At 43.6% G+C, this 14768-nt stretch overlaps 1 protein-coding gene across 1 annotated transcript in view; it reads left to right on the plus strand.

The window, feature by feature from the left end:
- Window positions 1-1002: 1002 nt before the first annotated feature.
- The window catches only part of LOC106561906 (retinaldehyde-binding protein 1), a 39800-nt gene continuing 26034 nt past the window's right edge, over window positions 1003-14768 (plus strand). Inside the window, exon 1 of the mRNA XM_045688947.1 lies at window positions 1003-1231. Within this exon, the coding sequence (XP_045544903.1) occupies window positions 1099-1231 (133 nt within the window). The 5' untranslated portion in view covers window positions 1003-1098. The remainder of the gene's footprint in view (window positions 1232-14768) is intronic.

The following is a 14768-nucleotide window of genomic DNA, read 5'->3' on the forward strand; positions in this document are numbered from 1 at the left end:
TGAGATGGTTTGGGATGAGTTGGACTGCAGAGTGAAGGAAAAGCAGCCAATAAGGGCTCAGCATATGTGGGAACTCCTACAAGACTGTTGGAAAAGCATTCCAGGTGAAGCTGGTTGAGAGAATGCCAAGAGTGCAAAGATGTTATCAAGGCAAAGGGTGGCTACTTTGAAAAATCTTAAATCTCAAATATTTTTGATTTGTTTAACACTTTTTTGGTTACTACATGTTTCCATATGTGTTATTTCATAGTTTAGATGTCTTCACTATTCTACAATGTAGAAAATAGTAAAAATAAAGAAAAACTCTTGAATGAGTAGGTGTGTCCAAACTTTTGACTGGTACTGTAGGTCTTAGGCTGTACAGCTCCTGAGAGTATATACAAGTATATACAAGGCCCTGTGATGAAATATGTTGGCATTTGTATTATTTCTCTGAATTTAGATACTATAATGATAAGGGCTAAAACATTCCAGTCTCTTTCAAACACGAGTACCTTGAACATCCTTTCAATTTAACCCCTGGCCTGAACCTGCTCCTTTCTTTTCTCTGTTACAAAGTGGTGGCTGATTCTTTATATGGTTTCTTAATGCGTAGTCTGACATATTGTCTCCTTCATAGTGCTTTTCTCTAAACTATACCAGAGGTGAAAACATTCCCAGCCATAGCTGTTCCCGATATCATAGACAGGCACATTGTTGGCCCTACATTTTGTTTGAGGGCCAAAAACGGTGATGATTCATGAGGATCCACTAATGAGGAGAGCTGACAGAGACAATGGTGATGAGTACACCGGACCTGCCAGGCCTGGAAGAGGTTTCCGAGGGGCCCGGACCACAGCGTTGTCTCAGCTCAGCAGAGCAGCATGGAATCTGGTGTGGGATGGGCGCTAACTAACGCCATTCACCCACAGCTCATTAACCCTTCACCTCTTGTTCAGCTGTGGCTCTCTCCACGGAAGAGAGGAGGGCAAAGAGAAATCTCTCACACACAAACCCACGTACATGCTGTTCCTTCGTGCACCATTAACTTTGATTTGAGTTTGTACTGTATGTTCTCAATGCTGATTATATGTGCAGCCTTGGTGGTTGTAGTGCAAGATGCAGATAATTAAAACCCAAACCTGCCTTGTTACTAAATGGATCTCGGAGAGAGGACTATTTGCATTACTCACAGGCAGGGCAAAGCGGTATACTGTATTTTACTGCTATACCGGTATTGATGCACGGACAGGTTTGTGGTTTTACTTTACCTTCTATAACGGTATTTGAATGTTTGGTTTGTTAATTGCGATGTGCCGTGTGTAACGTCCATTTTTATTGTTTATTTCGCTACTTGAGTAATCTCTCGCTCTGCTCTCTCTCTCTCAATGCCGCTTTCCACACACAGACCTAGCCCCACCCCCTGTCATTCATTCAAGGAGCGCATTTGTTGTTGCTTGACCATGAGACACTTGTGTTCAGTCTGCATGGTCAATGCAGCATATCCAACAATGTTGATGAAAACTATGCTGTTTTCACTTTGCTTCTTAATATAAATCCACTAGCGTGCTATAATTAATAAACTATTTGTTTGTGTTTCTTACATATGCAAACAGCTTGTTTGTATTTTCTTAGCAAGTTAGGCCTAAATCTTGTTAGCCACTAATCGCTAATGCTAATTGCTAGCTAGCTAATAAATTAGTCAGAGCAAGCTTAATTAGCTATACAGCCTCATAATACCAGCGATGGTGTAGACCTAAATCAGCATGTTGTTTGAGCAACAGTATCTTCTAAATCAGAGAGGAATATGTGAAGAAAGAATATGTTAGCTACATGAAGTAGTTAAGAGAAAACATTCAATGTAGGCAAAGATTGTAGGGTCCCCTAGGAAACACTTTGGTTCTTACCCTGTCACAATAACTCCTCCCTAGAATTTTCATTTGTTGTGATGTCAAACAACACTGTATTCAAAGTTCCCACTATTATATTCTAACTGTAAAATTAGAATAATAATTCTCTTTCCATGATTCCAACAGTTCACCCAAGTGTTTTTCTCTAAATTGCAAGTCAAATCACAATTGCAACATTTGGTAAAAAATAAGGCCTAGATTGTTTTCCCCTATCGTGAAGCCCTACGTAGAAGTGTGTAAATTATTTTAAATGAGTGCAGGAAATTCAGAAATTGATAAAAATACTGAAAATTATTTTTGGTTGAATTGAACAGAATAAAACAATCAGAATGGAGATAGACCTATTGAAATCACTTTGAATGGGGGCCACCGCATCGCAGTGCTTGAGGCGCCACTACAGACCCAGGCTGTGTCATAACCGGCCGTGACCAGGAGTCCCATCAGGCTGCGCACAATTAGCCCGGCATCGTCCGGGTTAGGGGAGGGTTTGGCCTGGGGGGACTCCTTGTGGCGGGCCAGGAGCCTGCAGGCTGAATTCGGTCGTCAGTTGAACGGTGTTTCCTCCCACAAATTGGTGCGGCTGGCTTCCGGGTTAAGCGGGCGCGGTTTGGCGGGTCATGTTTCAGAGGACGCATGACTTGACCTTCACCTCTCCCAAGCCCGTTGTGGCGTTGCATCGATGATATCACGAAATTGGGGAGAAAAAGGTTTTGGCAAAACAAAACAAATAAAGAAGAAATCACTTAGAATGTATGTGTTGCCACCCTAGGGTCACACACTACTCATAAAGCAAATTCAGAAATATTTGTATTCTTCAAAAACAGAAAAATACTGCCAAATAGCATCATACCATCCAATTTTCTTAGAATACTGTGATATGATATTTTGTCCATAATCGCACAGCCCTACTCACAAGTCACTGCCATCAGCTGTGACTTGGTCGATATGGTTGGAGTAGTTTGAAGTTAAGCTATTATGGATACCTAATCCATAATATGTTTCAAAAACAAAAACAGTTTTCAAGCAGGGAATGTGTTGTTGGAAATGTGCACAGGGAAGTAAGGGTTTTGTGATTCAGTCACTGTGGTTTCATCCCAATAACCTCTCCATCCTCCTGAAGTGTGCACTCATTCAGAACTCATTAGTCATTTTCTTTCAAATCCATGAAGGGACGTGAACAAGTGCACACCTCGGGAGAAAATTGATAGTGGTCTGCCCTCATATTGTTAGTCAACCCTGGTTAGCCTCCTATATGACAGCACTGCCAAGGCAGAGGGAGGTTTGCACAAAGGTATGTAGTCCAGCCATAACATTACTCGTGTGCATGGGTCACTCTCCTTGGGATAGTCTGCAATGGGTGTGTAAAGTGTGACCAACAGGGTCACAATGGTGTTTGGAGAGTTTAGGCCTCGTGCTTCTGACTCTGAAGCTCTATTATCTCTATTGTCATACTGCACCTCCTTAGATACAGAACACTAGCACTGCAAACACTCCAAGAGTGAAGAGAGCAGCTGTGCCTGGACTTTACAGTCTCCCTCTTCAAGTCCCCCTTCCAAGACTGGCTGCCTGTTAAGGGAAAAAGACATGCAGAACCACCTATAGCGCCCACTTCCTCCCTATCCAACATGATATCTTAGGAAAACATCCTCCTGTCACAGATGTCAATTGGCCATGCTCCATGCAGGCTTTGCAGTGCTGATGGGAAGAGATCAGCGTCAACCACTTGATGCGTATGTCAATACATCGCAGTCAATGGGAAAAGGTGAGTGTCAACCAATTGACACTTATGTTAATACATTGCATTTAATGATAAAAGAAGAGTGTCACAAGGTTGATGCTTATGTCAATGCATCGCATTCAATGGGAAAAGATAAGTCTCACTGTCACATCCACTCTCACTCTTGCTCCAGCGCTCGACGCCACCGGTCTACTAACCACCGGTCCTGGCAACCCATCTTTATGCACATCTGGCAACCATCATTACGCACACCTGTGTCTCATCATCAGTCACACCTGGACTTCATTACTCCCTTGATTAATTACCCTTTATATAGCACTCTTTTGTTATCAGTCATCAGGTAGTATTGTTTATGTCTCATGTCAGATGCTTCACCTGTTTTGTATCATGCCATGTTACTTATTATTAAACTCACTAACTGCACCTGTTTCCTGACTCCCTGTGTCTATGTTACAGAATACTACCTCTACAAATGGTAGCAGCAGTTAACCAAGAAATCTCCCAGATGGCCAGCGAACAGGGACACCTACTTCGTCAACATCATAACCAGCTGGCTCATTTGGGGACGGCTATGGATGAGGTCCTCTGCGTTCTTCAATGAGTAGACATTACTCAAGGGGAGTCATCTCCAAACAGCGGAGGACCCAGCAAGCCAGTACCCCAGCCCATCCAGCAGTCCGTCCTGGTCAGTGATACCCGATTGTCCCTCCCGGACAAATATGATGTGACTCCATTGAAATGCTGTGGCTTCCTACACCAGTGCTCCCTCTATTTCGCTCATCAGATGGGAGCCGCCACCACCGAGAGGTCCAAGGTTGCTGGATGGGCGTTGGAGTGGGCCACGGGCCATCTGGGAGAGACGAGAGGAAGAGCTGGGTTCCTATGAGGGGTTCATGGCTCTGTTCAGGGTGGTCTTCCACCATCCACCAGAGGGCAGAGAGAGGGGTGAACTCCAACTACAACAGGATGGCCAGACCATGGCGGAGTATGCGCTCACCTTTCGGTTAGTGGCAGCATCCAGCGGATGGAATGATCCGGCGCTCCGCACCGTATTCAAAAGAGGATTGCAGGAGGAGGTCCAGACGGAGTTGGCTACCTTGGACACCCTCATCGCGATGGCCATCTGTCTGGATAACCTTCTTTGGGAGCGTCGGTAAACCCATCGCCTCTCTCCTGCCTCCGTTGATCATTCAGAGCCTGAACCCATGGAGGTGGGGGCCACACGTCTCTCCGCGGCTGAGTGACGCCGTCGTAGAAAGCTGGGTCTCTGTCCTTTTGTGGACAGGAGGGGAACCAGCTTCAACTGTGTCCGGTACGTTCTAACCGGGGATCCACGGGAGTAGAGGGACAGCCACGTGATCACCCGTCTCCTTGGTTAGGCACTTTCCCCAAACCTTTCCTAGAAACGATTTCACTGGCTGGCTGTCCTTAATGTTTTGTTTCTATAGCCCTTGTGGACTCCGGTGCCGTGGGGAATTTTATTGATCAGGCCCTTGCCTCCTCCCTTAACATCACCTCATACCCTCTTTCCTCACCTTGTCCGGTTCAAGCACTGGATAGTCAACCACTGGGATCTGGGACAATCACACACAGCACCACTTACCCTCACCATGGAATCCATAATACCCTTCCTCATCAGTGCACCTGTACACAAGATCATCCGATGCCTCCCACGGTTTCAACGTAATAACCCTACCATCTCATGGCCGAGGATGAAAATCACCGACTGGGTACCTCAATGCCGGAAGACCTGCTTACCCTTTCCCTGTGGTTCCGCGTCAGTTGAGAGTCCTGTGGTTGCCCTTCAACCCAACATATACCACGATCTTAGGGAGGTTTTTTCCTAGACCCGTGCCACATGTATCCCTCATTTCCCCTGGGCCCGTGCTATCGACCTGCTTGCAGGCTCTGCGCCTCCGCAAGGCCGCATCTACCCTCTGTTGGTGGCCGAAACCAAGGCTATGGAGGAGTACATCCAGGAAGCTCTCCAGCAGGGTTTCATTCGCATGTGCACCTCCCCTGCATCGGCAGGCTTCTTCTTCGTGGCCAAGAAGGACGGAGGATTGCGCCTGTGCATCGATTACATAAATCTGAATTCCATGACCATGAAGTACTGCTACCCTCTCTCGTTGGTGCCGGCTGCGATTGAACAACTCTGCGGGGCTCGGTGTTTCACCAAGTTGGACCTGCAGAGTGCCTACAATTTGATCTGCATCCGGGAGCGGGATGAATGGAAGACGGCCTTCAGCACGATGTCTGCTCACTAGGAGTACTTGATGATGCCTTTTGGATTAGCCAATGCTCCATCAGTGTTCCAGGCATTCATCATCGAGGTGTTCCGGGACATGTTTGGAGTCCAGGTGATTGTGTATATTGACATCTTGGTCTACTCGGCTACCTTGGAGGAGCACATTGCTCACGTCCGAGTAGTCCTAGTCCTTGAACAACCACCTGTACATCAAGGCGGAGAAGTGCCACTTCCATCAGGAGGAGGTCTCCTTTTTGGGTTACCAGATTGGCCCGCAAGGAGTCATTATGGATGAGCGGAAGGTGGATGCTGTCATGGTCGGTCCAAACCACCATAAAGGGTTTACAATGATTTTGGGGATTTTCCAACATGTTTCCGCCGATTCATTAAGACCTTTAGCTCGATCGCCTCCTCTCAATTCTCTCCTCAAGGGTGGTCCCCAGAAGTTGATGGAATTCTGCAGCTGTTGAAGCCTTCTGCCTACTGAAGAGTCGTTTCACATCAGCCCCGTGGCTTAAACATCCAGATCCTACGCTATCCTCCATGGAGAGGAACTATGATGTTGGCGATCAGGAGCTTCTGACGGTGAAGTTGGCATTAGAGGAGTGGAGACACTGGCTGGAGGGCGCCCAGGACCCATTTTTCATCCTCACCAACCATCGGTACTGGAGTACATGTGGACAGCGAGGCGACTGAACCCGTGACAAGCCAGATGGGCCCTTTTCTTCACCAGATTCGATATCACGCTGATATATTGCTTAGGTTAAGAAAACATCAAAGACGATGCCCTGTCCTGTCTCTACAATTCGGGAGAGGTACCTGTCTTGAGTGCACCTATAATCCCGAGTTGTAGCCCCCGTGCTCTGGGGCATAGATGTTATCAGCCAGCCTTGGCTCCATGTACTCTGAGCCAGACCGAAGCTCCTGCAGTGGATGAGTGGTTCAGGCGTGCAGAAGAGGCATGGAACGATGCCCACATGAGACTCCAGTGCGCCATCCACCGTCAGAAAGAGCAGGCAGATTGCCACCGCAGTGAGGCTCCCGTGTTCCATCCTGGTGTTCACTTTCAGACTTGATACAAAATATTGTGTAGTGATGTAATTCTTCAATCGATCAGTCTGAAACTTTGCATACACTGCTGCCATCTTGTGGGCAACATCAAAATTACACCTAGAATCCTACATCACTGTCTTGCGTTTCAAAGATGATGCAAAAACAAATATTTGAAAACACGTTTTTTTGTTTGTATTATCTTTTACCAGATCTATTGTGTTATATTCTCCTACATTAATTTCACATTTCCTTTCAGATAGTGTTTCCTTTCAGATAGTATCAAGAATATGCATATCCTTACTTCAGGTCCTGAGCTACAGGCAGTTACATTTGGGTATGTCATTTTAGGTGGAAACTGAAGGGGGAAAAAAGGCTCTGATTCTTAAGAGGTTTCTAGACGGCAATTTTTTGTCCGCTTGTATGTGGTCAGCAGGGGGTAGAGTTTAGGTTTTAAATTTAGGGGTTCTTTATCAGATTTTCTGAAATTCTAATTTGGCAGTGGTCTGACAAGGGGTGCTGTGGCTTGACCATAAAGGCATAGATTTTTCTTTCTTGCTCCATATCTGTTATGGCATAGTTAACAACACTGTTTACTAGTGCAAAGCAATAAGTAAACCTACCCAGAGTCAACCAGAGTCTTGCCATTAACAATGTACGGACCCAGGCTTTTACAGAGCTGGAGAACTTGTTTCCCATTTTTGTTGACAATACTGTCGTAGCTCTGTCTCCGTAATCAGTTGTGATTCATATACAGATGTAATATGATATATATGGGTGTTTCCCTCTAAATCTATGTAGTCTGCTTCTTTACCAGTTCAAGCATTTAGATCCTCCATTAACATAACTTTGCCTACTGACTGAAAAATGAATTATGTCAGAATAGTCTAAAACAATATTTGATAATTCAAATATGGAGAGTCAGACAGTTGAAGTCGGAAGTTTACATACACTTAGGTTGTAGTCATTAAAACTCGTTTTTCAACCAGTCCACAAATTTCTTGTTAACAAACTATAGTTTTGGCAAGTCGGTTAGGACATCTACTTTGTGCATGACACAAGTAATCTTTCCAACAATTGTTTACAGACAGATTATTTCACTTATAATTCACTGTATCACAATTCCAGTAGGTTAGAAGTTTACATAGACTATGTCGACTGTGCCTTTAAACAGCTTGGAAAATTCCAGAAAATTATGTCATGGCTTTAGAAGCTTCTGATAGGCTAATTGACATAATTTGAGTCAACTGGAGGTGTACCTGTGGATGTATTTCAAAGCCTACCTTCAAACTCAGTTCCTCTTTGCTTGACATCATGGGAAAATGAAAAATAAATCAGCCAAGATCTCAGAAAAAACAATTGTATAAACACCTTGGGTCCCACAGCCGTCATACCTCTCAGGAAGGAGACGCATTCTGTATCCTAGAGATGAACATACTTTGGTGCGAAAAGTGCAAATCAAACTGGTGCACTTCACAAAATAGATGGCATCATGAGGAACAAAAATTATGTGGATATATTGAAGCAACACCTCAAGACATCAGTCAGGAAGTTAAAGCTTTGTCGCAAATGGGTCTTCCAAATGGACAATGACCCCAAGCATACTTCCAAAGTTGTGTCAAAATGGCTTAAGGACAACAAAGTCAATGTATTGGAGTGGCCATCACAAAGCCCTGACCTCAATCCTATAGAAAATTTGTGGGCAGAACTGAAAAAGCGTGTGAAAGCAAGGAGGCCTACAAACCTGATTCAGTTACACCAGCTCTGTCAGGAGGAATGGGCCAAAATTCACCCAACTTGTTGTGGGTAGCTTGTGGAAGGCTACCCGAAACGTTTGACCCAAGTTAAACAATTTAAAGGCAATGCTACCAAATACTAATTGAGTGTATGTAAACTTCTGACCCACTGGGAATGTGATGAAAGAAATAAAAGCTGAAATAAATCATTCTCTCTACTATTATTTTGACATTTCACATTCTTAAAATAAAGTGGTGATACTAACTGACCTAAAAGAAGGAATTTTTACTCTGATTAAATGTCAGGAATTGTGAAAAACTGAGTTTAAATGTATTTGGCTAAGGTGTCTGTAAACCTATGACTTTAACAATACAGTGCACACATGTAAATGTTCAGTTTAAGTTAAAAAAAAAATCTTCAGTCAAATATATGTTTTTTCCTTTTCTCTCTGCTGTGATATTTCAAATTGTATCTGCTTTTATACCAGATTATAATCCCTCCTGAATCTCTGGCCCATTTTACATGTGGATATTTCACTAAAGGTACATTAAACTCCCTGTATTTTTTTGGATAGGATGTTTGTAATTCTCCTCTACTCCATGTCTCTAGAAGTATAACGTCTTCCCTGTGGCTCAGTTGGTAGAGCATGGTGTTTGCAACGCCAGGATGGTGTGTGCAACGCCAGGGTTGTGGGTTTGATTCCCACGGGGCGCCAGTACAAAAAAAAAATGCATGAAATGAAATGTATGCATTCACTAGTGTAAGTCGCTCTGGATAAGAGTGTCTGCTAAATGACTAAAATGTAACATTTGAACTATATAAAGAATCTACAAAATGTGGGTTTGTGATTCTCACACAAGGTTGAAGAGCACAACCCCTGAATATTATAGCTGATTTTATCCTTAAGGGTGCTGTGTTTCAAATGTTTCTTTAGGATGTGTTTAACAGTGGATTGATCTATCAATCCATTTTTATCATTGTGGGTGTTATAACAGGTTAGGGGATAAAACAAATATACAGTATTTAAATATTCATTAATAAAAATAGTTTACAATTTTTATATATATATATATATAATTTTTTTATATATATATATATATTTAATAAGGTTATCTAGGCTACGTAGCCTATGCATACAATGGTTCATTACCCTGGATGTCATCTGTTTTACAGGTTTCCTTCCTTTCTCTCTCCCCTTTCTCTCTCTCTCTCTCCCCTTCCTCTCATCTCTCTCTTTCCCTCTTTCTCAGGGACTTTATTGGCATGGGAAACATATGTTTACATTGCCAAAGCAACTGAAATAGATAATAAACAGAAGTGAAATAAACATTACACTCAAGTTCCCAAAATAAAGATGTTTCAAATGTCATAATGTCTATATACAGTGTTGTAATGATGTGCAAATAGTTAAAGTACAAAAGGGAAAATAAATAAACATATAGCTTATATTTACAATGGTGTTTGATCTTCACTGGTTGCCCTTTTTCTTGTGGCAACCAGTCACAAATCTTGCTGCTGTGATTGCACACTGTGGTATTTCACCCAATAGATATGGGAGTTAATCAAAATTTGATTTGTTTTCAAATTCTTTGTGGGTCTGTATAATCTGAGGGAAATATCTGTCTCTATGGTTATACATTTGTTAGGAAGTGCAGCTCAGTTTCTACATTTTCTGGGCAGTGTGCACATAGCCTGTCTTCTCTTGAGAGCCAGGTCTGCCTTCGGCAGCCTTTCTCAATAGCAAGGCTATGCTCACTGAGTCTGTACATAGTCAAAGATTTCCTTCATTTTGGGTCAGTCACAGTGGTCAGGTATTCTGCCACTGTGTACTCTCTGTTTAGGGCCAAATAGCATTCTAGTTTGCTCTGTTTTTTTGTAAATTCCTTCCAATGTGTTAAGTAATTATATTTTAGTTTTCTCATGATTTGACTGGGTCTAATTGTGTTGCTGTCCTGGGGCTCTATGGGGTCTGTTTGTGTTTGTGAACTGAGACCCAGGACCAGCTTGCTTGGGGGGTTCTTCTCCAGGTTCATTTCTCTGTATGTGATGACTTTGTTATTGAAGGTTTGGGAATCGCTTCCCTGTTAGGTGGTTGAATTTAACGGCTCTTTTCTGGATTTTGACAATTAGTGTGTATCGGCCTAATTCTGCTCTGATGAATTATTTGGTGTTTTACGTTTTACACTTAGGATATTTTTGCTTGTCCCATTTTGTGAATTCTTGGTTGGTGAGCGGACCACAGACCTCACAACCATAAAGGGCAATGGGTTCTATAACTGATTCAAGTATTTTTAGCCAGATCCTAATTATGTCAAATTTTATGTTCCTTTTGATGGCCCTTCTTGCCTTGTCTCTCAGATCGTTTACAGCTTTGTGAAAGTTACCTGTGGAGCTGATGTTTAGGCCAAGGTGTGTCTAGTTTTTGTGTGTGCTCTAGGGCAACGGTGTCTAGATGGAATTTGTATTCGTGGTCTTGGCGACTAGACCTTTTTTGGAATACCATTATTTTTGTCTTACTGATATTTACTGTCAGGGCCCAGTGCAGTAGATCTAGGTGACAATCTGTGCAGTAGATCTAGGTTCTGCTGTAGGCCCTCCTTGGTTGGGGACAGAAGCACCAGATCATCAGTAGACATTTGACTTCAGATTCTAGTAGGGTGAGGCCGGGTGCTGCAGACTGTTCTAGTGCCCTCGGCAATTCGTTGATATATATGTTGAAGAGGGTGGGGCTTAAGCTGCATCCCTGTCTCACCCCTGGCCCTGTGGAAAGAAATGTGTGTTTTTTTGTAAATTTTAACCTCACACTTGCTGGTCGTGTAAATGGATTTTATAATGTTGTATGTTTTTTTCCCCCAACACCACTTTCCATCAATTTGTATAGCAGGCCCCCAAGCCAAATTTGAGTCTAAAGCTTTTTTTAAATCAACAAAGCATGAGAAGACTTTGCCTTTGTTTTGGTTTGTTTGTCAATTAGGGTGTGCAGGGTGAATACGTGGTCTGTCGTACGGTAATTTGGTAAAAAGCCAATTTGACATTTGCTCAGTACATTGTTTTCACTGAGGAAATGTACGAGTCTGCTGTTAATGGTAATGCAGAGGATTTTCCCAAGGCTGCTGTTGACGCATATCCCCCGGTAGTTATTGGGGTCAAATTTGTCTCCACTTTTGTGGATTGGGGTGATCAGTCCTTGGTTCCAAATATTGGGGAAGATTCCAGAGCTGAGGATGATGTTAAAGAGTTTAAGTATAGCCAATTGGAATTTGTGGTCTGTATATTTTATTTCATTTAGGATAGCATTAATCCCACAGGGCTTGTTTTGCCTTGGAGGGTTTGTATTTTGTCCTGTAGTTCATTCAATGTAATTGGAGAATCCAGTGGGTTCTGGTAGTCTTTAATAGTTGATTCTAAGATTTGTATTTGATCATGTATATGTTTTTGCTGTTTGTTCTTTGTTATAGAGCCAAAAAGATTGGAGAAGTGGGTTATCCATACATCTGTTTTGGATAGAACTCTTTGTGGTGTTTAGTTTTCCAATTTTCCCAGAAGTGGTTTTAGATTCTATGGATTCTTCAATTACTTTGAGATTTCTGTATTGTTTTAGTGATTCACCATAGTGAAGGAAGGCTCAGGTTTTCTGGGTCTCTATGTTTTTGGTTGGATAGGTTTCTCAATATTTTTCTTAGGTTTTTGCATTATTCATCAAACAATTTCTCATTGTTCATTTTCTTAGGTTGTCTGCTTGCAATTTTTAGATTTGATAGGGAAGCTGAAAGGTCAAATATACCGTTTAGGTTTTCTACTGCCAAGTTTACACCTTCACTATTACAGTGAAACATTTTGTCTAGGAAATTGTCTAGAAGGGATTGAATTTGTTGTTGCCTAATTAGATTTCCACACTATTTTTCTCACAACTATTGCATTTCTTAATATTATTCAGTTCCTTTGGCTTTGATGCCTCATGATTGAGCATAGCTCTGTTCAAGTAATGTGATTTTGCTGAGATCTCATAAGGGTGTCAATGGACTGACTGTGAATGCTCTAAGAGACTCTGGGTTGAGGTCTGTGATATAGTAGTCTACAGTACGACTGCCAAGAGATGAGCTATAGGTGTACCTACTGTAGGAGTCCCCTCGACGCCTACTATTGATTATGTACATACCCAGCGTCCAACAGAGCTGCAGTAGTTATGACCCGTTTTTGTTGGTTATGTTGTGTCTAGGAGGGCATATGGGGGAGGGAATGCTGTCACCTCCAGGTAGGTGTTTGTCCCCCTGTGTGCGGAGGGTGTCGGGTTCTTGTCCAGTTCTGGCATTTAGATCGCCACAGACTAGTGAGCCTGGAAATGGTTGATATCCCCCTCTAGGATGGAGAAGCTGTCATCGTTAAAGTATGGGGATTATATTGGGGGGGTATAGGTAGCACACATTAGGACATTTTTCAATGTTGAGAGAGTTTCATAATTTTTTTGCCAGATGTAAAATGTTCCCGTTTTGACAAATGTTAATAATGGGTTTGGTCTGCTCTATACCAAATTAACCCCCTGAGTCTCTTCCTTGTTTCACATCTGGTAGTTTGGTGGATGGGACTGCCAGCTCTCTGTAACATAGAGGGCCACCAGTGGGTCAGTCTCCTTTATACCATGTTTCTTGTAGGATTGCAATGTCTGTATTTCCAATTTCTTTGAAGTCTAGGTTCCTGCTCTTTAGGCCAAAGGCAGATGACCTCAGACCTTGTATATTTCAGGGTCTGAGGTCGTGCTCTGCTCACAGCACAGGCATATGTCCTGCTGTCATGTTGACGTCCTTGCCGCAGGTGCTGGGCAGAAGGGGCATAGGTTTGATATGGGGGGGCCTATATAGGGTGTGGCTAGGGTTTGCTTGTGGTGGTCTTAGCTGGTTGGGGTGTGGCTGGTGATGCTGTGGTCTGGGTGTAGGTCCTCTTGGCGCGGGTTCTCTTGGTGCAGGTCCTTGGGGGGGGGGGGTCTTGCAGGTCTGGAAGGGTGTCTCACTGGTCTGGGGGGGGTCCATTGCTCTGTTGCTCCTGTGTGAGGTGCTGGGGCTACAGTTGAGGGTGACGTCCTTCAGGGTCCTGGCAAAAGTTGGGATTGCTGCCTTGTAGAGGTGGACCTGGTCATAAAGGCTGTTCAAGTCCAGGGTGGATTGGTGGGCCAGGTATACATTAGGTTTTGAGGCACAGTCTCACAAAATGCTTGCATTCACCCACTGTATGGTGGCAGGGTGGAGATGGTGGGGTTGGTGGGTCCTGTGTTTTATGTGGTGTTGTGGTCTGGGTCTGGAGTGGGCTGTTCTGCTGGCTTGTCTGGGATAGTGTCCTGCTCTCTGGCAAACCTCAGCTTTCTGACCTCGTCCTTCAGTGCCATGTGTGCCTCTTTGGGATCTTTCACTTCACTTCAGTCCGTAGAGCAGCCAGCTCTCTCAGATAGCTGTTCATCTCTACCTTCTGCCCTCCGGATTTTGTTGGGGGGGTTGTGTTGGTTTGTTTTGTGGGCTTTTTCTGTCTGGGTTTTGTGGACTAGCTCTCTGAGCTCCACCATGTCTCTCTCCAGTTCTGTGAATTTATCCCTCTCAATGATGGAGTAGCAGTGCAGTTGTGGGACCTGGGTGTGTTCAGTGCTGGGGGGTGACTATCCTCGTCTGCAGGACAGTTTGAAGAGGTGTGATCAGACTCACTCATGATGGGGGAGTCATCACAGAGACCTTTTCCTGCTGTGCTCTCTCTTTGATCCTGTAAAGGTCCTGCTGGAACTGCATGAGGATGCCCTGCACTATTATTGTCCCAGACTTGTACACGTTGACAGAGGTTGTTTCAATTTCCTCAATGCCGAGTATTCTAAGTTTCCACCCTGGGCCAATACCCTCTCTCTTGACATAGGGGTAGTGTGCTCTTATAGCACTGTGGCATGCCAGGGGACGGTCTGTGTGGAAAATTAAGTTGCTTACGTTCTCCTTGCAGCAGTCAGCAAATATTGTCTCTGGATTGTCCTTGAGGAACTTGTTTTATTTTCTTTACTTATTCCTTGCAGTGTTATTTTTAATATCCATGGGGTACTGTATTGTAATGACCTCTGGACAGGGATAAGCCATTG

This window comes from Salmo salar, chromosome ssa11 (genome assembly GCF_905237065.1).
Source record: "Salmo salar chromosome ssa11, Ssal_v3.1, whole genome shotgun sequence".
Classification (NCBI taxonomy): Eukaryota; Metazoa; Chordata; class Actinopteri; order Salmoniformes; family Salmonidae; genus Salmo; species Salmo salar.